The sequence below is a fragment of the Panicum hallii genome, chromosome 2, assembly GCF_002211085.1.
Source record: "Panicum hallii strain FIL2 chromosome 2, PHallii_v3.1, whole genome shotgun sequence".
NCBI classification, from domain to species: domain Eukaryota; kingdom Viridiplantae; phylum Streptophyta; class Magnoliopsida; order Poales; family Poaceae; genus Panicum; species Panicum hallii.
In genome coordinates this window covers 46,023,971-46,051,522 of record NC_038043.1, presented here as the reverse complement: position 1 = coordinate 46,051,522, position 27,552 = coordinate 46,023,971, and the positions used below count along the sequence as shown (strand labels likewise).

Sequence of the window (27,552 nt, the reverse complement as noted above, 5' to 3'; positions counted from 1 at the left end):
TCGGGGCAGGCCAAGGGATGGAGGGGAGTTCCGGTGGTGATCGGAGACTAAAGGTTGAAGAGCGAAGCTAGCTAGCTAGCTAACCGGTGGTGGTGTAGGTCTCGGTAGATCGGCGGCATACATGGGAAAGCCAGGCATTTTCTCGCAGCTCAAGCACCTTCCGTTAGCTTTCCTCTCCATGCATGGTGATGGTTCTACTTGTTCTTGCTTTTTATTTGTTTGGCATTGTACGTTTGATCCGTTTATCTGATTGGGGATTAATCGTTTAGGCATTGAGATCAAAATACTAGAGTATGTATATCTGCATTCTCTCGAGGTGCGATGGTACAACTTGCTAAGGTTTCTTCGTATTCCCTCTCTCCTTTTGTAAGATTCCAAGTAGTGCATTTGTTCTCGAGAATCACCGACCAGATGAGCTTTTTTTTGACGCGTAATGTTTCAATCTGTGCCACCTGACGAAATGTGGGGGGTAATGTGTGGCTGTAGTTGCAATTTTTTTGTTACCGAATTAATTGCATGGATATATCCTATTAAGCCTCTAGTATCTTCGCAAAAAGAAAAAGATTCAAGTCTCCAGTACTGCTTGCACTATCAGGACGTGTGCCGGCTCTGAGTTTCTGTATTGCATTGCACTGTCCCGTTTGTGCCGGTTATGTCGTCGTTCAGCCGTTCTGTAATTTCTTTCTGAGGAGTACTAATTCTCTAGTGCTGTACTATACCAAAAGGAATTACGAAGATCCTTGATCTGCCATCGTCCCATTCAAAACCTTTGATTCAATTGTGATTGTGTACCACCACCGTCGTAAATTCCAGTATGCTTACGGGGACGGATTCAGGCTTCTTCATCCACCATGTGCCACTGCCATCAGCTTTTGTTGAATGTTGAATGTAGAACTAGAAGAAGGAAAATTTCAAGTAATGGCACATGAGGGACAAAAGCTTTTTGTTTTTGGTGGCATGGGGATTTCCATAATTAACCATGCCATGCCATACGAAGAGCGAATGATACAATTTAAGACAATTTTCTATGTGGTTGTAAAACTAATGCTATGGAAATCATCCTACATAGAGGGTTAGGAATACCCTTAAAAATTTCATCTAATTATTTTAGGAGTAGGCCAAAATATACGTATGTGGTTCTCAAAAGTTGGTTCTCGTGCTTAAACCGTGTCTTTATGAAGACACCGCTTTTGTCTCGTGTAAGACCAGTCGTAAACAATTTTGCTGGCTGCGCAAAGTCTTTATAAGGAGCAAGAAGATGGGAGTTTCATCAAATGAGATTGAAGTTTCATCCTCGTGACACCTAGCAGCCATAAGTTTGGCGGACTTAGTAATAGTGATTGAGCTAAATATCCAATTCATAGTGCTCGAGTTACTCACCTACTATACAACCTACAAGTCGAATCAATAATCCACGTTACCGGTCCGTTTGTTCGCGCTACCCGTACATTTTGCCGGCCCGGCTCTGGCGCTCACGTGCTCCGGCCCAGCTACACGTGCCGTGTAGCATGCATACGTACTGCGCCGTACCGGTACACTGCTGTCCGCTAAATCTAGATCAGAGGATCCACGTACAAACAGAACGTTCCGATAAGATCTCGTCGCGCGCGTGCACAAACAAACGCACCGGAGATAGATCTCGGCCGTCCTCGGAGGAGCCATTGATGGAGCATAGATAACGAGCTGCGGTACCACCACCGATCCCTCAAATCATTGCCGTGTCATTGCTGCTGTCCTAGCTAGCTAGCTCGGCGCCTTCAGCGTGCGGACTTCACACTCCTGACTGCCTCACGGCAAGTACCTGCTGGTACGATTGGTTGATGGATCATCAGCTGGTAGCTGGTCGTCGAGCTGAGCTTCTAGCTTCGTCGGTGAGATTAGGTGGCGGCCGCTGAGAACTCGAGAGCTGAGCGGCTGAGCCAGCTCGATCTTCACCTAACGCTGTTCGGAAGCTAGCATCGCCCTCTCGAACTCCCGACGAGTGGTACAAGAACGAATTCCTGCAAGGTTGCAAGAAAACGACTGTGGGCATCGTACAGGAGCTCGGAGAAAAAGTCTTGTGTGTGGATCGTCGTGTGTTCGGAGCATATGCACAAATGCCCATGGTGTCCAGCCAGCTCGATCTGGCCTGAGCTCGATACGAAATGAAAGCCCGGCCGGGCGGCCCCCTGCTGGCCTGCTGTACTGTACCACAAGGGTACTGCACCGGCGGCCGCCCGGAAATCCGCTGCGCGTCCTCGGGATCCGTTTCCTTTTACCGCCGCTGCACGTGTGGGGTGCCGCGCGAGGAAGGAAGCAAGACGGGTCATTATTATGGAGGGGCAGCTAGCGGCGCTGCTAATCACAAGGGGGGAAGGGCTTGATAATTCACATCAGTGTCGTACTAGTATGGTTTGTTTAAGCGGCCTACCTAGATTAGATGGCTGCGGTCAGCCGCCTTGAGCTGCTGGTTTTGACTTCTGTGGCGGCGGCACCGAGATGCATGCCATGGCCATGACCATGAGAATCGGTGTCCGGGACGCAAGCTTTGGCGCTAGCGAGTGCCTGGCGTGAGGCACTAGTTTTCCAACCCGTGCGGTGCGTATGCAAAAGTCTGCATGCATTAGCTTTAGCTGCCTCGTTGCTTCGCCCAGTCGGTCATGCAATTGTTTTAGTGTTCGAGTCTCCTGGTGTTACGTGCCAGATGGTAGGCGACCTTTTCGAAAATCCGCGGCTTGCATCACGCAACACATTGACTTCCTGCCTGCGGGTCTGCAACCAGTAATTAGCCTCGTGGAAAGTCCAGAACCTGTTGCAGGTGTGCGCGAGGTTTCGAGACCTTGCCGTTTTCAGAGTAAGGTATGGACCCCTGAGCTAGTGAGCTGCTGCACACATGACATGCGTCCATGCTGCCAGCCACGAGCCTGCGACACGGTATGCCGTCCTAATTTTCTTCCGGACATGAGCGTCAATTTTCTTTTGGATGAACAATTGAACATGTGCCAGCCTTCTTCGTTGGCTAATTAAAAGTCCAGGTAAAAATGGCTCGTCAGAGAAACAAAAGAAGAGTTGATGACCTGATGTGTGCCAGTAATTCCTCCAAAACTTGACCTCCCAAAAGGCTGTGCTTTATTTATTCTTTTCTTTACCATCCCTCGTATACAAAATCACACAAAGCATCAAATCAAACCATAAATGAATCAAATCCAAGGAAAAATGATGGAGTGGAATCGGAGGTATTCTCAAATCAGACCAAATACCTCACACCTGTCTACTCTGGAAAAATTCAGACACTCCAGATGCAGGTTATTCTTCTATGTCTTCTGACTATCAGACAAAGCGATCGGGAAGGCAATGTACACCTTAAGCGGAGAGGATTTGATCACAAAGCAAGGCCTTCCTTCCGAAATGAGAACCTGATGGACCTGTGCACTGCAGCGCCCTTCACAGCAGCGGGTTTTGTGGGCTTTTCATTCTCCGCGTCGCTCGAGAACATGATTGGCTTGGAGTCAGCTACTTTGGGTTCGTTAGCGCTCTCCGAAAACAATTCAAGCCCCTAGAATATGCACACCATTAAATAGGAGATTTGGCATCAACAAAGTCATAATACCTGGAAGGAGGACAACGAAACGAAAAAAAGGGGCATGTACCTTCACAGGCTTGGTTTCAGGTTGGGTTGGATGTGAAAGCTTGAGCTTTTCAGTGGCTTCCTGTGGAGTGAAAAACAGTGATGGATCATAAGAACAAAAGATCAACAAATAACACATGAACAAAGATAGATGCTCTTTACATATTATGTTTACATGAACGAACAAACAAAACCATTTTATCATGCACGGACTAGCCAAATAATCTGCCCACCTGAAAAAACTTGGCATTTATTCCATCTTTTATACCACCTGCTACTTGGCAGAGGTACCATATACCAGTATTAGCCACATCCTGTTCAATAAACACAGGAGGTTAAGGTAAGGAGAATTAGAGGATGCCATGGGTCACTAATACTAACAAGTAAATTAAGATACCTGTTTGTTCTCTAGTAACTCAATCTTTCCTTCCTGACATTAAGAAAAACCAAGGTTAAGATATTAATTTCGACAGCACTTTAAGATAAAGTTTAAGAGAATGCTGAAACTCACCAATCCAGCAACCATTTGTTGAATCGCTTCAATGTCAAATCCAATTTGAGACAGGTCATCTTTAACATCATTGACCTTTACATATAGAACAAAACTATATGAATGTATTGAAACAAGGATACTAAATATATTTTATAGCTTTACAGCTACACGTACATGGTATCTACATTACACTAAGCAAATGGTTGAAAAGCTTCTGCATATATTAGGAAGAACAGAAAATGTCTCTGGTGCTCTAAGAGAACAAAATTAAGCAAGCAATGGACATATTAGTATGTTGCAGATATACTGGTTTATGAAGAAGGCATAGGCCAAGTAATCACAGAGTTTAACAAAATACAAAATAAAATAAAAATTTGCTAGTGCTCATGATCACTCTTATCTCTTAACATTTATCTCAAATGCTACTCTCTGGCTGGTAAAGGCTCCAGTTTTTATACTTATTCTTGGAGCTGCTATCAAAGAAAATCCTTGTATACTTATCTAGACGAATAAGAGAAATTCAAGCAGCTATGCAGCAATAGCCATTAGTAAGCATGGAACCACTTACACAAATTCATTTTACACTGGGCTGTAAATGTTTTTTTAATAATCGGCTGTACATGGATTTAAGAAGTGCCGATCAGATGCAGGCATAGTATCAAAAAGAAATGAACATTGATGCTCAGGCACACCAAAGGACAGCCTTTTAGGAGGACCATGTGAGTATCAAGCAAATATCATAATAATACTACTCATGAATCAGGAATAGCATTGTTCAAATGAACCAACCTCATTCCTAATAGTTTTGGAGACCTCTACTTGTTCATCCATTTTTCCATCCAAATTCTCAAGCCGTTGAGTTAGATGTCTTTTTGTTGCCTGAAATTAATTGCAGTTAAAGATCAGCGCAGCAGATATAACAACTGCTGAAGTAAACATGAAATGGAGTTGGGAATAAAGCATACAGCTAGTGCTGATGAAACTTGCTCCAACTGCTTTGACATGCTCTGAACAGCATTAGCCATGTTGCGTTTTGTGACAAACATGACATCTGAGAGAGACAATCCCTGCGTGAGGTTATTAACATGTAAGAAATACAAACCAGAATAGTGAAAAGATTATCCTGACGGCAACCTTTCTCTTGGTGTTTGGTTACTTCTAGCAGTTCACATGCTATACAATGGAAAATTCTTGACCTGGGCCGTCATTAGGATTTGAAATGTCTAGTGGTCTTGCCTCTACATCCTAGTGAATTAGGAAGACATTATTAGTAGAACCAGGAAGTGTCCCTCGACTCGAATAGATGAAACTCGGATTGGATATTCCATCGCCAATCAGGATGACGTTATTATAGAATTAAGATAGAGAATTCATCCATGGTCTCTACATGGATGAGTAAGAGTTATTTACTTCTACAGCTGCATTCACAGAAAACCCTGGTGGAACTAAATGTGGTACCATCTGTGAGAAATGATGCATTAATTTCTTATTCAGAACACAGATAGCAAATTCTTTAGTATCCACTGACTACAAAACAAAGCAAATAGCTAAAATAAGTAATATACAGGGAACAATTGTTGCTTTCTTTTATTCAGTTACTAACTCAATAAAAAGGTTATCATGAAATTTAAGGGGCACAAACAACTTGTGGAGGAAAAGAGAAGAGAATAAAGAAAATTCATAATCAACTAATCAAGGGCATAAATTTCCATCTTACTTTCCACCACATATAGCAATAACCCATTGCTCCAACTGCAGCTGCTGGAAGTATGTAGGATGATAAACCGCCTGCAAAAGGAATACGTAAATAACTAAGAAAAAAATACAAGGGCCGAATAGACCAACAGCATTTACCCATTATAGTAAACTGCTATAAGCTAAGAATCTACATGTGTGAAACTGCTAGCTTGTAGGTATTTTGGCTTCATGAATAAATAATTGCTAACTTCAGCCCTTAACATGCTTTCATGAGTTTTTTAGCAGAGAACTACTATGTGGATGATCTCCATACACATATAGATATTTTGGAAATGTATACAAGTAACTATTTATTTAAACTTCTGTGAACATTCATAAGAGGAACTAGCTGAATTGAAACTAAACATGAAATGGCTATTTGCACAAACGAGTGAATAAAGGAAACAGAATGAAGAGACAGTGAAGCAGGTACGAACCTCCTGAGTCAGATTTTCCATTCAGTATGGTAATGGGTCTTGATAATGTCAAATCCCGGACTTCTTGGGCTAAATTCCGAATCTAATATTAATCACCAGCATGCAAAGTTAAGATAAATAATTCTATCAAGATGGAAGCAAGCAAGAGTAACCTCCATGTAGATGCTGACGTTAAGATGCATTCCATATGAACAAGAGCATACCTGAGCTTGAATAAGGGCAATGTCATAGGGGGCCGAAGCAGCTCCTTGATTTACACCCTTCATAATCTCCTAAACACAGAAGACGTGCTTAAATAAACATTTGCAGGTGAAGCTGCCGAGTATATCATCAAAATCGGCATGACGCGTATGTGGAGTCACTATAACTAGTGAAGCATAATTACACAGAACTTTAAATTTCCATTGGTGTACACTGACTAACATAAGTCGTCGATGCAATTTACATCACGGTTTCCATCGACAAAATTAATGCTTCTAGTACCCATGGTGAAGTAATTAACGAATTGGCTGATAAAGTTCAGTAATGCGGAAAAAATAAACAAAGGCAGAGGCATAGGCCGAACCGCTTGACAACGCACTCAATAAAATTTGAACATAAAAAATGGGGAAAAATTCTACCGACCTGGAGTTCCCCCAACACATCAGACAAGCGTCCATTCCGCAGCAGGATAGAGCCCGTCATCCCTGCACAGGCACCAATTCACAACATAAGGGGTCGAAACAGCAACCAATCGGAGCCAATCGGAGAGAAAGTTTGATGGGGATGGCGGTGATGGAAGAGGACCTGCGCCGACGAGGATGAGGACCTTGGAGGCCGCGACCCCCGTCTGCGTCGCCATGCCCCCACCGACCTCGCGCTTCTCCGGCTCGCCTCTGGATGGTTGTAGAAGGGGGCGGCGGCGGCGGCAGCGGCGGCGGCAGCGGCAGCGGCGAGTGGGACGAGGAGGAAGACAGCCGTGCGAAACTTCCGGGAGGGGAAAGCTTCAGGCCTCAGGGCGAGGAGGGCGCCTGGACCGGGAGACCTGACAGGATGAAAAACAAACGGAAAAAATCCCGTCCCAGCCCGGCCGTATTTTTATTTTTATTCTGTCCGTTTCCATATTTACAGAAAAATATGAAAATAGTATAGGAAGCACGAAGCGGTGTATCCGTCAGTCTTATATTTATAAATTTTTTAAAAAACCTAATAGACATCATATGTCTTTTTTTATTTTTCAACATCAATTGGTGCACTTCACGGCTTAATCATAGGCAATCTAAAATTTTAATCATATTTTTAGAAAATAACTTGCGTAAAAGTTTATGTAGTGTTATATCTATGTGATGTGAATGGTGATTTAAAAATAATGTGTTTCGATAAATTTTTCAATTTCCGTTTTCGTAACGCGTATATCCTATTTCCACGTGTTCCTGGCTATTTTGCTTCCGCTCCTAGCGTAATAAAATATGAGAATGGAAATTATTGAGGTATTTTCTCACCCGTTTCTGTCCGTTTTCGTCCTACCGACGAGTTTCGCGGTGGCAAGAGGAAGTTGGGCTCCACGTGTCAGTGAAGGGGGTTGGTAGCATTTCTGCGAGAAGCGGCTACTACGGTCTAGCCAGCAGCCCAGCAGCCACGTCTCCGCCACGTCAGCAATGACGAACCCAAACCCACTCCACGTCTCCTCCCCCAAAGGCCAAAGCAAATCATTCCCGGAGAAGACGACCGTTCCAACCCGCCGCGAGCTCGACACCGCCGCATCGCCACCGCGTGTCTTCTTCCCCCTCACGCCACTACCACTCCAGCGACCAACTCCCAACCCCAGGCTAGCGGCTAGCCTCCTCGCCGCCATGGGCATCCCTCTCCTCCCCCTCCTCGTCGTCCTCCAGCTGCTCATCGCCCCCTCCCCCGCCGCCGCGTCACCGCACATCTCCGCCGTCATCTCCCAGTCAGGCCTCGACTTCGCCAAGGACCTGCTCGTGTCCCACGCCGCGGAGACGCTGACGCCCCTGAGCGTGCCGGACATCGAGAAATCCATGAGCATCCCGCTCGTCGGCACCGTCCGCATGACCGCCTCCGGGATCGTACTCCACGGCCTCACCGTCACCAACTCCACCGTCGCCGTCGGGGATACAGGCGTCGTCGTGGCCGCCTCGCTTGCTAGAGCGAACCTCACCATGGAGTGGAGCTATTCGTACAGCGCCTGGGTCGTGACAGTCTCTGACAGTGGGAATGCTTCGATTCAGGTATAAATGGCGGTGGGACTCATGTGCTTGGTCGCTATTGGATTGTTAATTTTCCTGTGAGGCGACTCAGGCGACTGATGGGTAGCTGTTCTAGTTGAATAATTAGAGAATACGCAGGAGAGATGCACATTTCTATTAGTGACTGGTCGATGGTCATCCCTGAAATTTTTAGGCATCAGCTATCTGTTATCAGAAATAAAATCAATTGTCTTAGAAGTGAACTACTTCAGACTCGTTAATAGGAATTATATGTAGCAATAATCCACTATGCTGCCAAATTGAGTGGTACAGATTACTGAAGGTACTTTCAAGTTTCAACCTCCATAGGTATACTGTATACGGGTGCCTTATAAGCAAAGATGAAACGAGTGGTTACGTATGAGTCTTCTTCAGTGTCTATTACTTTTTACTAAATCTGAGATATTGGATACTCCCTCTGTCCCCAGAAGAATGCAACTCTCGCTTCCTGAGGAGTCAAATAATTCCAAATTTGACCAAATTTATACAAAATAGTATTAATATTTATATTATAAAATAATAATTATTAGATTAATCATGTGATATATTTTCATACTAGATCTATTTGGAAACATAAATGTTAGTAATATTTTATATAAAATTTGGTCAATCTTGAATTTGTTTGACTACTCGAAAAGCAAGAGTTGCATTCTTTTTGGGATGGAGGGAGTATTGGCTTTCTTTCATTAGCAGCATGATGTTATACTTACGCTTCAACTATAGGTAGTTCAAACTGTTAGCTTTTTCACACAACCTGTAAGCTGTAAGATAAAATTTGATCAACACTGCAGCATCTTAACTCAATGGGGTTTATGAATTTTTAAGAACTAGATTATACAAAGCACCTAGATAGTGACAACTTTTCAGTGACTTAAAGATTCTTTGGGCGTGATTGGTTCGCGGATGAACTCAGCCCCTGGCCCAATGCATGCAAGAACGTGGTGTTTGGTTGTCTGTTCGTACGAGCCAGGCTGTCCCGAGAGCCTGTTTGGTTGCTCGCATAAGGACGGGTTGCATGAGATAAAAGTATACAAAAAATCATCATCATGACATTTATTACATACAACTATTACCTTATAGCTCTTAGTTTATCTCATTACTCCTTAATATTAATTGAAATGTGTTAATATCATTTAATATGTGCTAATGATGCATTAATAACATCATTAGATGGTTAATACCCGCACCGCGCGAGCCTGGTCTGGAAGAAACGACCGATTTCTGCGTTTCTGCGGAGCCTGGCCGCGGGGGTCTCCCTGCTGGCGCAGAGTCTGGCCCGACAGATACGCGAACCAAACAAGCGTCTGTTCTCGCATGCGGAGGGCCTGGCTGAGGGCTGGTGCAGCCAACCAAACGCCCCCTTTGATGTTCTATATGCACCTCAATCCTTGTTTGGGACTTTTGGTGATAAGCTGATTGTTCTTTTCATCTAGGCAAAAGATCTCAAATATGTCCACTTTATGAATCCGGTGCTGAAAACAAACCCAAGCAGCTATTAAATGGACCCTTAGTTTATGTTGTTTCATGTACAATTGCATCTCTGTAGATCTATATTTATCATCTGCGAGTTGCTATACTGTTCTTAGCAGGTAGCCCAGCTGCATTTGCACGTCTTGTAACTTTAACTGTATTAATGTAGTATCAGTCAGTTTTGACATGTATGTATACAAAGGTACAATGTGTATTCATGAATACTTTTCGCTAAGGTTGAAGGAATGGAGGTTGGGGTTTCCATGAGCATGAAGAATCAAAATGGATCGCTCAAGCTGTCTGTTATGGAATGTGGCTGTTATATGAAGGAGCTAGACATAACATTAAATGGAGGAGCATCTTGGTTCTATCAAGTGTACGTGGTTCACAATTTTGTTCACTATGTGTTAGTTCCTTTGAAAGGGGCTCACTAAATTGGATTTTCCTTCACCAGCAGCCAGTAAATATCAAGCACAAATCTTTGCATTTCAAATTCTATCCAGAGTTCTCAGCATAATCTCTTTATTTCTGGAGACTGCTGTTTCTTTAGTGTCCCCTTGAGCACCTCCATTTGTTTCTGAAGTGAACCAAGCTGTGTTCTTTCTAGATGAATTCAGTTCATCATGCATCTTATTTGAACAATATGAGTAATGAGTGAGATGTTTGTTCTGCCTGCTTTTTGTAGGTTTATAGATGCTTTCAGCAATCATATCAGATCATCAGTGGAAAATGCAATTACGAAAAAGATAACAGAAGGTGCATTGAAGCTTGACTCGTTCCTCGGAAACCTTCCCAAGAAAGTTGATCTTGATAGTGTTGCTGCAATGAATGTGACTTTTGTTAATGATCCACTATTCAAGAGCTCCTCTGTTGAGTTTGATATAGATGGCTTATTTATTCCATCTGATGAAACTGCTGTTCCGAGTGACATGCTTCTTGGAGATATCGAATATGCATTACCTCTTGGGAGTTCCTCGAAAATGCTTTGGATTTCATTGGATGAAAATGTTTTCAACTCTGTTTCAGCTCTCTACTTCAAGGTATGCTGGAATACATTTGATATAATTCATAAATGCGACCTGTTACTTTGGTTGATGGATACAAGCAAATGCTCTTTTTCTTTTGCCACTAGCATAATATTTTATTGACTGTCAGTGTGTGGTTGTGGACTTGGATCTTGATTTGTCTTTTGAACTGCAATTGTTGTTACTTGTTATATTCTGTTTGTTACTGCACTTTTGATTATTCAGGCTGGTTTGCTGCAAAGGATGGTGGACAAGATTCCCGATCAGTTTCTTTTGAACACTGCTAGCTGGAGGTTTTTGGTTCCTCAATTGTATCGAAAATATCCAGATGATGATATGCTACTGAATATTTCTGCAATTTCGCCTCCCTCTGTGAGGATCAATGTGGGCAGAATTGACGCCACAGTTGACTTAGATGTCACAGTTAGTGTTTTGGATTCTGGCAAGATAGTTCCAGTTGCATGCATGTCAGTGGTGAGGTTCTTTCCATCTTTCTTTCAGTGATTTTGTATTCTTTTAATTGTAGCTAGCTATTGGATTCAACTAAACTACCTGAAAACTACCTCGCAAAAAAAAACTACCTGAAAACTAATGTTGTTCGTATATTTTTCTTTTTTTGGTTTTGCCTACTCTACTGTTCTGTTTGATATGCTCAACATATTGTCCATTGACGAGTAAAATCTCATTAGATTCAACATTTTTTCTGTATCTTCTTGAAAATGTATGCATCGTCCAGTGTTCCAAACTGTACTGTTGTGGTTACCGTACATGGCTTTTGCTTCTGTAGTCAGTTGCTGTTTCTGGAGCCGCAGCGGTATCAGGTAATAACCTTGGTGGAAGAGTGGAGTTGGATTATTTCTCGTTTACATTGAAGTGGAGCCAAGTTGGCAAACTCCACACTGTTCTAGTTCAGGTAATTTTGCTTAGCTATATGTTTATGTTGTCTTTCTGCTTTTCCTGTTTATTCTCCTAGAGGCAGGGCCTTGAATTGCATGCATCACACCTTTTAAGAAAGTTTAGCTTGGAGATCATAACGGTCTTGTTGCAAGAGACAAGTTATGGTAAATTGTGATACTATGTTTTGGAATTTACCTGGTTTTCCAATAAGGTTCATGGTACTAACTAATTGAAATACCACAAATTTTGTAATCTAATAAATATTCTTATGGAGGTTTTGGGTATTCCATCATAGGCTCTTTCAAAATTTAAATGCTCCATGGAACAGCATGTTACTGTAAACACACTGCAAAGCTGAACTACTGCTGTAGTTTTTGCGGCATTATTGTTGTTTTTAGCTTAGTTGATAGGACCATATATCAGTGGCTTCTTGAGATGCATATGAAAACTTCAGGATTCATTTGATATCTTGTGTTGGAACTTCATATCTTGCCATCAGGATGTCTAATTTGATGCAACTTTTGTTATATCCGCAGACTGTGCTACGAATTTTCCTGAAACACTTGTTTGTACCATATGTGAACTCATATCTCGAGCAAGGCTTCCCATTGCCCATCATCAAGGGTTTCTCCATCAGAGATGCATATATCCTCACTTCTTACTCAAAATTGATTGTAAGCTGCGATGTCATCTTCATTGAAACAGAGGCCCTGTTCCCTGTCCAGACCCATGGAAGATTTGTCCTATAAAATTGGTTCAGCAAAAGCATTGCAACCACCATGGAACTACTAGCGTAGACTCCTGCTTTAGCAAAACGTACAGTAATGCCATTCATACTGTAGCAATGCAGCATTTCTTTTTTATGTAAACAACTGTGCAATGTATATATGTATCTGTAGAGCCGTACAAGCAGTCCTTAGGTTGAGTTGTTACACTAGGTTTGAACAGGAGAAGTGGATACCTGTACTGCACTATGCACCTATCACTCTTTCAATGAACAGTAATCGAGGTGCCTGTACATACTACGCACAACTGTGTATAATCATTTGATTTTGTAGTTTTACCTGAATCTTGCTTGTAATCATGATATGACCAGTCAATACAGCAGCCAATTGGGTTTTGCTCTCACCTGTCAATCTCCAGTTATGCTGTTGTTGTTGCCATGTCAAGCTTGTTCAAGTGTCTAGTTGTTAGTTTAGCGTGTCAAGGTTCCATGAGCTCACGACTTGTGTGCAGCCGTGCGTGCGTTGTGGGCGAGAATAGCTCGCGTAGTCCGAGTCCTCCGCCTTGTGGACTCGCTCTCCCGTCACGCGTCGTGGGGATGGACGCGGCAATGTCGCGGCGGGAGAAGCGCTGGTTTTTCCGTTTGATGTAATCGTGAATAAAAGGATGAATAGAGTCAGAAAATGCTGCGACGTTTTGGCAGCCCAAAAACTTCCTTGTTTTTGGTATCAGTTCCCGGGTGATAGCCGGAGCTCCGGCTGACAGTTGTATGATTGTATTTACCAGCCGTTGTTATTGGTATCAGCAATCCTTGGCAACATGCGGTCACACTGCTGCTTGTTTGTCTGGCATTTTTACAAAAAGATCCTCACTAATTCAGTACCCATTTCATCTGCCTTCGGCTACAGTACGAAACAGATATTGAGAAAGCTCAGGGGCTCCGATGCGAATACATCTCGTTATCCTCCAGCCGACCGCAGCAAAACCCAGAACCCCGGCGGCGCCCCGCCACTAGCCACCGTTCATCCCGCTCCCCGCTTCGCTGGCCGGAAATGGCGGCCGCCTCTCTCTTCTCTCCCCCCTCGGCCCTCCTTCTCTCCCGCACCGCTACCCGCCTGTCCCGCTTCCAGACGCTTGCCGCGAGGAAGCCGGTGGCCTCCACCGTCGGCGGGGGCGGAGGCAAAGGGGGCGGGCTGCTGTCGGTGCTGGACCGGGCGCTGGCGGACGAGGAGGAGTACCGGCGCGCGCGGGCTCAGGTGCAGCGCAAGGGCGTGGAGGTGGAAGGGTACGCCATCGAGGGCATCTCGGTGGGCGGGCACGAGACCTGCATCACCGTGCCGTCGCTGAACGTCGCGTTCGACATCGGCCGCGGGCCGCAGTTCGCCGTCAGCCAGGACTACCTCTTCGTCACCCACGCCCACCTCGACCACATCGTGAGGACCCCTGGACCATGTTCTGGTTTGCCTAGGCACTAATTTTGCTTTTACTTGGCTTGGTTAGATATGCTCTAGATGCACAATTTTTAAGTGAAGCTGTTACACGGTCTGTTAGAACTTAGGAATAGCTTATCCCAGAATAATGTTGCAGTACCTGTAGGAAGAGAAATCATGACATCTTAATTGCATCCGCGTCTACTTGGATTATGAAACTATCAGTAACGCTTGATGCACCAATTTTCCTGTGATTATTGTTCAGGGTGGTCTCCCAATGTACATAGCTACCCGCGGCCTTTACAACTTGAAGCCTCCTACTGTATTTGTACCACCCTGCATCAGGGATGATGTTGAGGAGCTGCTTCAGGTCCATCGCAGAATGAGTCAAATTGAACTGAATGTTGAATTAGTTGCACTTGATTTGGGTATGGATGTTGTTTCACTGCTTTTTTGTATGTTGTCTGCTTGCGTGTTCCTCATGATGCTACAACTTCTTTCAGGAGAGACATACGAAATACGTAATGATCTTGTTGCCAGGCCATTTCAAACTTACCATGCCATACCCAGCCAGGTACTGCTCTGAGGTCAATCGAACTATTAGGTTAGCAGGCATGTTTGATTATTGATCATAGTTTAATGCTTATTGGCATTGTCCATCTTTGCCCTACGTGGCTTGTCTATGCTGTAAAGGGGTACATTATCTATTCTATTCGGAGAAAGTTGAAAAAGCAGTATGCGCATTTGAAAGGTAGTCAGATAATGAAATTGAAGCAATCAGGCACTGAGGTGAGCTCTCTCGAATTGGCCTACTCTTCATTAGGAATATTTCTTGTGTGTTATTCACCACATGATTTGATATTAGATTACAGATACCATACTGTACCCGGAAGTTGCCTTCACGGGAGATACAAATTCTGATTTTATTCTTGACCCAAGAAATGCAGATGCCCTGAGAGCAAAGGTTCTCATAACTGAGGTATTGTCTTTGCACCTCTAGTGTTCCTGTGGCTAGGTTGTTCTTTGTTCCACTCCAAAGCACACTTAAAATGTGCCCATATTGCTCTTGCTCAGGAATATGTAGTGTTATTGTTGCTGATGTGTGTGTATTATTGAAGAAATATAATTAACAGAACATGCAAAATTCTAGAAATTTTCCAATTTTGGGCCAATTTAGAAGAGGGGTTGCTCTTGAAATTTTAGGATTTAGATTAAATTTGAACAAGATCCCAAGGAATTGGACCCAAATCCTCCCTTTCCATTAGGGCTTTAATCTCTAGCTATCAATTAAGGGACAGAGAATGGTGTTCACCAAATATCACTAGAGACTTGAGAGTATATGTTAGAACCAAATTACTAGAGACTATTGGTTACAGAGCAATGGCAACGAATACATATGCTCTCTAGTCTCTTGCGGTCTTTATAATTGGGTACCATTGCTTATATAAAACCAATAGTACTGTATTTGTTGCTAAAAGCTGTAAATAAAAAAGAACTTTGCTAGTTTGTTCATCAGATAATACTTCAAATATCAAACATGAAGTTCTCAACCTTATATTATTTAGTACCAACACAATTTAACATTTTGCAGGCAACCTTCCTAGATGACCACATTGATGTTGAGCATGCTAGGGAGCACGGCCACATGCATCTGTCTGAGGTGAAAATTCACATGCTTACACTCCTTCACATGTTACTGAACCTTATGAAAATTGTGAAGACAGATATGATGGTGGTTCAATCACTAAACTACACCCATTATGTTGTATGTAGATCATGGAGCATTCTCAGTGGTTTAGAAACGAAACAATCGTACTCACTCATTTCTCAAATCGATATAGTCTTGAGGTATGAGCCAATAACCTATCAAATCATTGTCAATGACCAACAAGTCTGACGCAAACGATACTTTTGTAGGATATTCGACAGGCTGTTTCCAGGCTACAACCTAAGTTACATTCAAAGGTCGTTGCTCTGACAGAAGGCTTCAAATCTGAATATAGATAATTGTATATAAGTAGAGCATCTGGTGTTTCTCGGTCTTAACCTAAAATTAACTGAGTGTATGTTAACACAGGAACTGGTTATTTTGTTAAAGAAAAAGAGATCTACTTATAGATGTCTGTTGTGTGCAGTGTGCTCACTTGTAATTCCATTATCTTTCTTACTCTTCCTGTCATCACTTTGTACAGCTGATTGAATGTCTGAGAAAATATTTTGTATACTTGCACACATATGAGATCTGTAAAATATAGAACCTTTTCCTAGATATCTCCAGTTTTCAGAACATGGTGAAAGCTATTACAATACTGGAGAACTGGATGGTGGAATATATAAAAGTACATATATTCATGCTGTCCTGCATGGAATGGAATATGATGAGTTCTAAAATGGCACAGTAAATTTTCCTGATAAAGCAGCTATCTATGCAGTGACCCTCCCTGTGGTACTCATTTCTTCTAGCCATCTTGATGTTACACAGCAGAGCAAACCTAATAGTATCTGGTTATTACATAATGAGGTTTATTTTGATCAGTTTCTTCACTTGCATCCTCTGTGGATTCATCATCAGTGGAGTACTCTTCAGGATCTTTGCGTGCCGGGATGATGAAGATGTCAGATTCATCAGGTAATCTGAAGCTAACCCTCCTGGCTATGCTGTTTTGGCTCCTCAGGGACATTCGATCGATGGAGAAGCTCTCCCCGACAGCAGGAGAGTTGTTCTCATAAGAACAGTCCATGTTAAGTGGGCAGACCTTTGGAGAATGCCTCCGAGGAGATGGTGCCCCAATTCCTTCGGCTTCAATACTCTGTGGAGAATACAGGATGTCTTGAAGAGTGTCTTTCCTTCCTTCTGCTCTGCCCCTGGCTGTGCTAGTCTCACAGTGGTGTGGCTTCCCTTCCAGGCATCTGGGCTTCATCCTGCCCAGAATTGCTTTGACATAGCAAGAGCCACAGCTCTGCGAGCCCATCTTTTCCCTCGTGAATGATAAATGCCTTGAGCAGTTGATGGTAGTGTTCAGGTAAAAGCATTTATAGATATGTCATGTGCATTTGTTTAGTACCTTGAGCGTTAGAAATGAAGTAACTTGCTTATTGTAGACTTGGTTATGACAAACCTTGGTCGTGTCAAACCAGGACAAACCACAGTGATTAGAGCAAAGAATGTACGAAAGAGACAGAGGTCACTTGGTGTGGATTGGCTTTGTCAAGGCTACTGATTTTTAAAGTGAAATTCCAAGATAGTTTCTGAGTTATGTGTGTGTTGCGTTCTTTATGCCATCTAGGCATGTGATACTCTTGTTTAGATTTGGAACTTCACCAAGGCAGAAGCGGAGCATATGAAGAGCTAGCCATTTGTAACTGTGACAAGAAAAATGTAGATGGTACTGGTAGTATGCAACTATGAAATGTTGTCGTTACCTGTGTCCGTCGTGAGTCCAAGTGAAGCAGGGTGCCCATAGGATATGCACTGCTTCTATGTACTGCATAAAGGATAATACCTAAGAAACAGAACATCCAAGGTATAGGTTTCTCCAATGGCCTTACATTGTTGTTGTGTACTTCTTACTGTCTTTTGCCCTTCGTGACTTTATATTGTTTTCATTCTCCCTACCTGCTGCCTAAAATTTGTTTTCTGAAGGTTTGCCTTTGCACTACTGCACGTGAGTGGTCTGCGTGTTAGCCACCCGAAAACTTAACAAGCAATTTGGACCTGGATATGTTTTCTGGGTATGTAACATAGCATAATTCCATTGCACGTATACAGTTTTCTGTTGCTGTTAAACTTGTAATTTTGTAGCATGAATTGAGCTCGTTAAGACTTGAAGATTGTCCTCCTATTATTTTTACCCTTCGGTCCAAATACAAGGCATGCCAATATGGAATAGGTCATGGAATGCTTCTACTATTGAATAGTATTGTTAGATCACGTGGGGAGGACAAATTCTATTTTTAGCATATATACAGGGCCAAGTAAAATTTGTTATGTCATCGATGACTTCATCAATGATTGATTGCAGTAGTAATCACAAACAGAATCAGGATATATTAAGCTATATACTCTGCATTGGAGTAAGCTATATTCTTCTTTGTTCTTTGAACATAAGAACATTCGAGTATTTGGGTTGTAGACAACCAGGCGGAAGATCAGCTAGAAAAGCCTAATTGTAATAATCTTATATCTTCACTGTTCTTAAGAGCTTAACTCTTTAACGTTAGCTGCATGGAAGTGAAACGTACGAGAAGCTCCTGCACCGTGCTTGGACTTGGGCGACTTGCTATGGTCACCCATATCATGTGACATAATTTCCATTGTGTGCACTCGAGAAATCTCTGTTCGTTCCTAAAATTGCAATTTTCTAGCACACAAGTACTCACTTCAAAATGAACTTGTTAATGTCCATCCGTACATTCGTCCAAACACAAGGCATGCCATCAAGGAGTAGAGTATCTTTTTGTTGCAGTACATTACTGAATTCGTCGTACTGGTCCACGTGGTCAGGAGCACAAATTCTATTTTTTTAATCATGTGGTAGACCTATGCTTTTGACATATTCGATGAGACCATCTAGATCTGCTTATTGTTATTGCAACAGAGTTTGAGAAAAACTACGAGCAAGGAATCCAGCTCCGGCTTTTGTTTGGGTAACAATCCATGTGGATTGAAGTAGAGAACAAACTAAATTCCACGTTGCTTCACCACTCATCGGTGCTAGTGCTGACGGTGCCAACGTTCACTTGTGGCCTGGTGTCCAGAGCAGCTCGGGTGAAGAAGCGCATTGGCACCTCATTGCGTGGTTAAATTAAGAAATATGCAAAGACAAAGGCAAAAGGCAGAATATAGTATTTTTTAAAGAAAGCACAATATAGAATTAGGAATAATAACGGCAAACTTTTCGACAGAGTACTACCATAACAGCTACACCAAACTTAATCGCCTGGCCAGCAAAAAAACCGATAACGTGCCAAAAACCTCGAACAGTAGTCAAGATTAAGCTACGGCAGGTAACTAGAGATAAACGACAAGCATAGAATGCTTAGTCGACCTCCTCCATCCTGCTCTCGCCGGCGTCGTCCTCCGGCGGGGGCATCTCCGCTTCGGCCTCCGCCGACTCGTCCTCGTCGATGCTGAGGCCCAGCTTGAGCATGCGGTGGATCCTGGTGCCGAAGGTGTTAGGGTCATCCAGGCTGAAGCCGGAGGTGAGCAGGGCCGTCTCGAAGAGCAGCATCACAAGGTCTTCACTGACTTGTTGTTCTTGTCGGTCTCAGCACGCTTGCGGAGCCCGTCCATGATGGCGTTCTTCGGGTTGATCTTCATGGTCTTCTTGCTCGACATGTAGCCAGCCATCCTCGAGTCCCTAAGGGCCTGCGCCTTCATGATCTTCTCCATGTTGGCTGTCCAGCCGTACTCGCCAGTGACAAGGCAGCACGGGGAGTCCACAGCACGGTCAGAGACCACCACCTTCTCAACCTTGTCGCCCAGAACCTCCTTGATGACCTTGCAGAGCCCCTCGAACTTCTTAATTTAGCTTATAAATTTTAGGACCAATTCAGTTGATCACTAACATTCCAATGACTGCAACCTTTTTATATTGATTGCATGCATGAGATGCATATCCTCTCAATATTGTTTGGCTTGGTATTGACACACCTCCTACTTTTCATCACCAAACTAGACTTCAGCTGCCACTTCCTTCACTTTTGCCTCTCCCTCTTCGGTTCTTTTAGAATGCGTAATTTTTTCCAATCCGAACAAATTTTTGTGAAACCACAACGTTCGGAAAAGAAGCTCTTACTCTTCATACAACGTCCTCCTCTTTTTTTGACAATATAAGATGTTGTTCTATAACACGCGTTTTATTTTCGTCATAGTTCTGTAGTGGCTGAGGGTTGCCGCCGATAAAACTGGAAATTTTGTTATAGATGAGGTCTGTTCAACGATGAAGTTTCAGAACGTCACACGTGAAATGTTATGAATGCAACTATTTCTACTAGTGGGCCCACCAAGTAATTGTGTTTCCATAATTTCGCGTGCTAATACGCAGAAGGTTCTGGACATTTTTTGGTTGAAATGTTGAAAAAGTCGTGTTTGCTATTTCCCCGTACGAATCTAGTTTTGACTTTGGAGGGCGTCATTGAGAGATGGAATTTTTCAGAACATAGTTTATAGACACGTAGGAGAAAAAGGTTCGTTCGCTCAAGACTTGGGGAAAGAGAGAACGACGCATCCTGCAACTGGCGCACATGCAACAAGATGGGGAAGTGGTGCATGCAGCGGCAGGAAGAATTGATAGCGTGGTGGATGCTTTACAAGCTGAAGTGCTGGCCTGCACAGCAGGCGTGAAGGCGGCGGTCGAGCATGGTATGGGTCGTGTGATTATAGAGACCATTCATTGGTTCTCCAGCAGGCGATCAGATCTGACTCACATCGTTTGGCCCTGACGGGGGTTGATATACGAGTTAAAGTGCTTATTGAGATCAAGCTTTGTTAGTTTTAATGTTGTCTTTGCTCCTAGAAACTGCAATAGAGTTGCACATGAATTGCTGCTTTGGGTTGTAAGTATTCTCAAGGTACCACCCGCCTGTGGGATGGACGCCTCACGGCATGGAGAACATAGTGGCCAGCGATATCGCAGTGTCTTTGAGTTAATGAAAAGCTTTTTTTCCATAAAAATAGATATGGAAGGGTTCCGCAAGATTTGAGATCTGGACATATTCAGTTTCGAGGAACCTGCAACTGGTGCAGGTGTAGAAGAATACGGATGTACGCACAGAGTCTCATTTGGAACGGACCAGAACAGAATTTCAAGTATGGTAGGTTCCACATATGTTTAACTCTACGTTCATAATCCTATGTTTAACTATCCTATTCAGTTTATACAGCTCTGTCCGAATGTCTAGTTGCACTTTCGACATTCGGACATGGAGAAATGTACTGTGTAGATTCCTCGAAAATAACCACTTTGTATCTCGACTTTTGGTGACAGAGGAAGGTACTGTGTAGATTCCTGGAAGATAACCACACTTTTCATATCTGCAACTATTAATCATGTCCCTCCAAATCGCTAGGACCTCTGGATACCGTCAATTCTTTATCTGCGACTGCATCCAAGAGTTACAGTTAGTCTGCAAGGAACACATGAATTAAGGAAGGTCCACTTTCGTTTCAAAAAAGATAAAGCTGACTTTCTAGATGCTGGAGAATAAGGAATGGGAATAAAGTGAATAAATTCCGATTTTATCCTTCTTTAGGGAAAGCGTATATAAGCTACAAGGACGAGTTCTCTTACTGGGGCTATTATCCGGTGTGTCATCATTGCGGTCTCCATTTTGTGAGGTGAAAATGGGAGTAAGGTAATTTTTGTCCAGTAAAGCGAAAGATGAGGTGCTGCAAAATAGAAATTGAAGTGCACCAGGGTGAGAAGGACTTGGTCTGTTGTAATAGGTTAACACAATCAATCAATATCTTAAGTTTCTTTAAGTAAAAACAAACAAGAAGCAACATTTCAAATAGGAGCTAATTAGTTCACCTTCTCCTTATATCTCTAAGTTTCGATTTGAATTTGCTTGAAGTGGATGGTCCTTCATCGTAATTTTGTCCCATGTAACCAGTGTCGTTGACATCAGAATTCTCCTGCATTTAGCAAGCAGGCCAATTATAATAGACAAACCATCAGTAATCCTCATTGTGTACAAAGATGAATACAAGTAAAAACTTGAACATATGGCCTTCAACAACATCAATGGTCAGCTTGTAAGCACCAAAATAAATCCACTCCATGGCGATTACAGCCCCTGACATTTTTGTAAATTTCTCTACAGATGACAAGTAGGGTGCATCCTTGTAGAGGACCACTACAAGGGGGGAGGTGTGAAGAGCCAAAGACTGCAATGTGGCCATGTGGGTATACCTTTTGCAAAAGAACAAAATGCTTTATCTCTGTTACACTGCGAAAGAACTTACCTCGTGCAGCTGGTGGTAACGGTTGCTGTCTCCAACTACTTGTAGAGCTTCAAGCATCGTTCCAGTTGAGCCTCCAATAAGTAGTACCTAATATTACCATGCGAGAGTTATTTATGGCCGGTATGGAGGTTCTCAGCAGGAATTTTGAAAGAACTCCAACAAGAATCAATTCGGTCTGTATCAAGAAAAATTCTTGCATTTGAGGTAAGGCCTTGTGATGTTGTGGGATCACAAATTCTGAGGCACACCATCCATGGACATTCTTGGTTCATTTTGATATATTGTGGAGAGAATTACATCCAACAACTTACAGTTAGAACAACAATAGACGTGGTAGCAGTGAAAATTGTCTCGCCATGTCCATCAGGAAGATCATGAACAGACTGAAGAGCGAGGGCAAAAGCCATAGCTCCTCTAAGCCCTGTATAAGCAAAGCATCAGTATTTAGTGTTAAAGTGTAATATCATGTATGAGTCAAGGGTAGTTTAGTCTTTTCCTATTCTAGGGTTTGGGTGCTCTCATATACTATATTATCCCCTCTGGGGCTATCCAATACAATCATGCAGTTCAGTCTCTCCTCTTCTCTCCATTTGTAACATTTAGAAGCATGAAAATTATGACGAGATAGTTTATGGCAGACTCATTAAAAGAGAACATATTCTATGGCAGACATACCACTATACCAAAGAGCCTGCTGATATTGCCTAGGTATTTGGCAATGTGGTGGTCGTGCCAAATTCAGTATGTATGCACAAGAGAAGACATTTGCAGCCCTTCAAAATGAATGGAGATGAGAAACTAGCATTTTAATATAGCTACGCAGCATAAAGACAGAGAAAATGAAAAGTGTTTTCAAAATTTCAGCGATGATAACTAACAACCAAACCAAACCAAATAATGGCGGAAATATTTCAGTAGGTCAGGTACCTTGCAAGTAGTATGAAGATCTGCATGTCATTGACAAATAAGAGATTAAGGAAACAACAGAATGTAAACATATTTCATATAGTGTGTAGAATAGAGGTTTTGGTGGTTTAATCCAATGGAAGGATACAATTGAGAAAAATATGAATCCAACATGAGACCAGCTTTGGCGTTCCATTGCAATATCAAATCCCATATATATGAACCTGCATAGAAGCACAACCAACTCTTCATCTCGAGTTGTTTACATATGCAAGCTAAACTATAGTTTGGCTTACACAAAAGCTTCTGCCAGTGATGAAAGAAGATGGAAAAAGCGGGCTGTAAAACGCTGAGAATCTTCTGATAAGTTTGAGAATGTGTATCTCTTCATAACCTGGAAGTAAAATTCTTTAGTAACCAATCCAGTAAGTTAAATTTGGTTACTGAACTTGAACTTGGAAGATAAATTGAAGCGTTTTCTGAGTCAAACAGGATTCAAGGCAACATTGTGAGAGTTGAACTTACAATACCAGTGAAGAGAATAGAAACAATGCCGGATAGACCAATGCCTTCAGCTAGCATGTACCTAGTACAAAAGGCAGTAACTAACAGAAACCTTTAAATCAAACGTAAAACTAAAAAAAGTTCAAATAAGGCTTACGAGAAGTACGGGAAAAGCACAAACAAGCAACTCTCCAGATTATGAAGGCTGAAAATGATACAAAGTTTAGTTGTCTATGTGATGAGCTCCAGTTTCAGACAAATTGCATGTGCCACCTTTTACTTACTTCTCAACGCCCAGTGCTGCATACTTGAAGAGGTTTGACAGAATTAAGGAGTAGCAATGTTGAGATGTGACTTGAAAAAAGTACAAAAATGCATTTATATATATTTTTTTGGATGGGTGGGTAGGTAGGTGGGGGGTGCATTTAAGATCTAGTGCAGATTTTGGCAGTGTACAAGCCCTCGGCCCAATTCACAGGGAAGCTTTCAGCTTCCCCATGAGTGTGACTGTTGAGAAGCCAAACCTCCCTCACAACTTTCATGACTAATCATGTTTGTTTTCATGAAGTAAAGTTAGATTAAAGGATATGAGAGCAGAAATGAGTCCAACACCAATGCCTAAATGAGAGAAGAAAAGTCATTGAAATATAAAACACAAAGCAATATATAAATGTTTACAGACAATCATAAAAATAATAAAGAGCGAATAAAGAGTTATGAAATACCTGATGACATTGATCCCACAAAATTCTCAAGAAACCTTAGAATTACAAGGAAAAAGTTTTGTCCAGAAGGGTGTGTCCTCATAGTTGCCATAGTCCTGAAAGCTAAAGCTATTTAAAATAGGATTATTGGAAGATTTTAAAAAGCGCACAAGGCAAATTTATCGAGGAAATTATATCCGCACCTGTACAAGGATATAGCCACCTTAATTGACAGACCATAGAAGGGCAAAAAGAATTATGTAAGCATGAGTGGAACTAATTTAAACAAAAAGGATATTAAGTAAAGAAAAGTTTCTGCATACAGCATCATTTAAAACTGATTCTCCAAAAACCAGTGCATAGAGATTTGTATCGGTGCCAAGTTCCTGCAATTCCATAAACATTGTGTAATTGTTTCTTTCAAGACAGCAGTAGATATGAGCAAAATTTAGTCATCTGTTTCAATATAGAAGTAAAGCATGCAAGAATTCTTTCGAGTATTAATTAAGAAGCAGTGGCAAAAACCTGAAATATAGACAAAACTGTTACAGGATCAGTTGCTGACACAAGAGCGCCAAACATCATACACTCAACCAATGGGAGCCTGTAGATAATGTATATTAACCCACCAACGTAGCTGCCACAAGAAGTGTAAATTAATTACTTTCATTTATCAATAGAGAGAATAGAAGGGAGTATGTATAAAGGCAATAGAAACGGTTCTTACACTAGAAGACCTGTAACTATTGAGGCAATGAAGGTCCCAAGGATTGCAAATGTTATGATAGCACCGAAGTTCGAAAAGAATGGTTTCTATAAAAAGAAAAGAAAATTATAGTATGATTGACTACGCTGGATATAGTAAGCAACTAAGGGGCTTAAGAATTCAACACTCACTGGTGCTAAGTTGAATCCGGACTGGGTAAGATGCAGTCAAGTAAAACATGACAAACTTCACAAGAAGTAATTAAGAAACAAAAGCATAATATAGTCAAGGATATAATATAATTGGAGGCAGTAAGAAGAGAAGGAAGAAGTCCTCTCGAAAATTAAACCATCTCCTGAATTAACAAAGAAAGAAAACAAACATCATATGGTTTTCAGAAACTAACAACAACGACGCTTTGTGGGGGTGATTGGGTCGAGCAAAAGGAATAAGAGATGTAGCATATAGACCTGGTGCTTTTCTGAGTGTTTGATATGTTAGCAAGCCCACCAACAATCATCCCTGTCACAATAAGATATTGAATGATTTTCTCATTTCTCAGACACAAGGTGAAATCCAGAAAGCTTCAGTATACCAAAGGAAACGTGTATAACAGTTCATTATATTGATTCAAGATAACACGACTACTGGAGTGCATGCATTTATCAAAAGAACAGATAGAAGCAAAAGCTCCTAAAATGTAAAGGTCCTCAAAATTCATATTCTACAAAAACTGAAGTCACTATAATGCCAAGGTGCAGGCTCATTTGCAAGCCCAGGCAAATTACAGCCAGTGACACGCAATGGTAGTAGAACCGGAGGGGTAAACCAAAACGCTTTCCAGTTCTCTCTCGAAAAGGGGGAAAAAACGCTCTCCTATGCCAACTGAACATTGGCTTTGGCCGAACGCTTCACGTCGCAATCGCAACTTGTCATCAGCGAACTCAGACAGCACGGTAGCACCATCCACTGATCGTGGCGACAGTTGGCTATACCCACACGAATAGGATTTAGAATCCCTAGCTCCAAGTGTGCTGATCGGCATTTTGAAATTCTAACAAACCATTTGCCAAAACCTCCGAGGATCGATCAGGTGGCGGGCGGTGGAATATATGCGTACGCACCGATGAGGAGGGAGCCGCTGGCCTCGGGGAGGTAGTAGAATTTGCGGCGGCGGAGGATGTGCCCGAGCACGAACGAGAGAACGAGCATCGATATCTGAAGCAGGATGCCCACCCCCGCTGCCTTCTGCTCGTCCACCGTCCCCGGCGATCCCGTGGCCGAAGCCACCACGGGAGGCGCCGCGGCAACCCCCGTCGCCATTCCCCCCACGCCTTCTCGAGCTCCTCCCCCGCGTGCCTGCCCCTCTCCCTCTCCGACGATTCGTTCGCCTCGGCCTCGTGCGATTCTCGCTCGACGGTGACGCGGTCGATGCCTGCTCTCCTTTCGTTGCGGACTGGGGAGAAAGACTGGACCCGGCCGAACGGAGGAGAGGCGAGGAGGGGAGGCGGAGACGGACGGTCACGGATGCGTTTTCTGCTGGCCTGACGGACTGGATGGAGGGCTTGGCTGTGGGCCACGACGACATGGCGATGGGAATGGAGAGGAACCGGCGGGAAGAAAGACGGCCTTGGGCCCTCCAGTTGGGTTGGGTCGGATGGTAGCTGTTTCTGCAGCCCTTTTTGGGTTCAGCTTTTTGAAAGATGTATTACAAATTTTTCTTTACAGCCCCTCACTAAATACATTTTTAAAAAACCATTTCTATTTCTCAATTGTGAATATATCAATATTTGTCTAAATGGCCGTTTAAACGGTTTAGTAGATGGAAGCAGGACCTCTCCGTTTTGTTTAGGGCATAAACGGTCATCTAAACGGCCGGGCCTTTTAAACGGTCGTAGACGTTGAAAAACGAGTGAAACGGGTGAAATAGAATGGTCCTACACAGATTTGTGCGGGCTAAATGGGCCGTTTAGGGTATGCAGTGCCGTGCTCGCGCTTACAAAATTTCAGCTGCCGTGAACGCGCCCAAAATTGGGACCCAACGGTGGCCCAATTCGCAGCATGTATATATTGGAGAGGCCCAATTTACTACGTTTAGGGTTTTCCTTTCTATTCCAACAGGCAGCCAGTCGCCGCCGCTACCGCAACCGCTATTGCGCCTCCTCCCGTGAAGCTGTGGACTCGTGGGAGGTCCTGCTCGTCGGAACAGGAAGGACACCGCCCGGCGGCCGCCGCAGGTCGCACGCACCCTATGCTGTGCCGGCACCCGCTGCAGACCTGCGAAGCCGTGGACTCGCGGGAGCCCCATCTCGTCAGAACAGGAAGGCCACCGTTGAAGGTTGGCTCATTGAAGGTGGAGATGAAGAGGATGCTGAGCTTGTTTGTGGGCTGATATGGAAACTAATTGAAAGAGGCTTGTGGGGCTAAGAAATATTGGAATCTTCGTAGAAGTGCAAGGTTGGCACAAATGAGAGAGATTAATGATGATGCTTTCCATTCCGAAACAGAAGAAGAACCACTCAATGAGGAAGAGATTGACTTTGAATCTGACCAAGAGGATGTGGTCCCAATTGTTGGGGATGAAGAGGAGGGTGAGAATGATGACTAGTCATGTGAAAATGGTGTGAGAAAGGTATATTTGCTTGAATACTTGGATTTTTTCATGTATAAATATGTATTTTGTTGTGGTAATATACAAATC

At 42.9% G+C, this 27,552-nt stretch overlaps 4 protein-coding genes and 1 pseudogene across 5 annotated transcripts; 2 read left to right on the top strand and 3 right to left on the bottom strand.

Moving 5' to 3' along the window:
• Positions 1-3,073: 3,073 nt before the first annotated feature.
• On the bottom strand, positions 3,074-7,296 carry LOC112882852. The gene is made up of 12 exons (XM_025948011.1): positions 7,061-7,296; positions 6,899-6,960; positions 6,478-6,546; positions 6,275-6,356; positions 5,818-5,888; positions 5,066-5,167; positions 4,890-4,979; positions 4,119-4,193; positions 4,005-4,037; positions 3,841-3,921; positions 3,630-3,689; positions 3,074-3,535 (listed from the first exon to the last, which is right to left on the bottom strand). Exons 1-12 carry the CDS (start codon positions 7,113-7,115, stop codon positions 3,362-3,364), a joined length of 954 nt encoding a protein of 317 aa, XP_025803796.1. The 5' UTR covers positions 7,116-7,296; the 3' UTR covers positions 3,074-3,361.
• A 599-nt stretch (positions 7,297-7,895) lies between these two features.
• On the top strand, positions 7,896-13,040 carry LOC112882933 (putative BPI/LBP family protein At1g04970). Its single transcript, XM_025948132.1, has 6 exons — positions 7,896-8,502; positions 10,227-10,366; positions 10,676-11,030; positions 11,241-11,489; positions 11,803-11,928; positions 12,449-13,040. The coding sequence occupies exons 1-6, from the start codon at positions 7,912-7,914 to the stop codon at positions 12,659-12,661; spliced, it is 1,674 nt and encodes a 557-aa protein (XP_025803917.1). The 5' UTR covers positions 7,896-7,911; the 3' UTR covers positions 12,662-13,040.
• Positions 13,041-13,599: 559 nt separating this feature from the next.
• LOC112881622 (tRNase Z TRZ2, chloroplastic-like) lies at positions 13,600-16,336 on the top strand. Its single transcript, XM_025946403.1, has 8 exons — positions 13,600-14,068; positions 14,331-14,493; positions 14,569-14,639; positions 14,759-14,854; positions 14,931-15,044; positions 15,657-15,725; positions 15,839-15,913; positions 15,983-16,336. Exons 1-8 carry the CDS (start codon positions 13,688-13,690, stop codon positions 16,070-16,072), a joined length of 1,059 nt encoding a protein of 352 aa, XP_025802188.1. The 5' UTR covers positions 13,600-13,687; the 3' UTR covers positions 16,073-16,336.
• A 2,768-nt stretch (positions 16,337-19,104) lies between these two features.
• Positions 19,105-20,983, bottom strand: LOC112881140 (annotated as a pseudogene).
• LOC112882314 (sodium/hydrogen exchanger 6-like) lies at positions 20,833-26,312 on the bottom strand. Of its 2 annotated transcripts, none has more exons than XM_025947340.1 (22): positions 25,976-26,312; positions 25,322-25,373; positions 25,147-25,206; positions 25,043-25,067; positions 24,873-24,958; positions 24,671-24,782; positions 24,469-24,531; positions 24,349-24,368; positions 24,167-24,261; positions 24,031-24,059; positions 23,726-23,757; positions 23,599-23,646; positions 23,463-23,523; positions 23,234-23,331; positions 23,086-23,161; positions 22,959-22,978; positions 22,707-22,804; positions 22,343-22,452; positions 22,032-22,118; positions 21,598-21,701; positions 21,358-21,455; positions 20,833-21,169 (listed from the first exon to the last, which is right to left on the bottom strand). In XM_025947340.1, exons 1-22 carry the CDS (start codon positions 26,172-26,174, stop codon positions 21,111-21,113), a joined length of 1,632 nt encoding a protein of 543 aa, XP_025803125.1. In that variant the 5' UTR covers positions 26,175-26,312; the 3' UTR covers positions 20,833-21,110. The 2 variants fall into 2 exon arrangements, with proteins under 2 accessions (XP_025803125.1, XP_025803126.1); XM_025947341.1 differs by having other exon boundaries at positions 23,608-23,646.
• Positions 26,313-27,552: the final 1,240 nt, after the last annotated feature.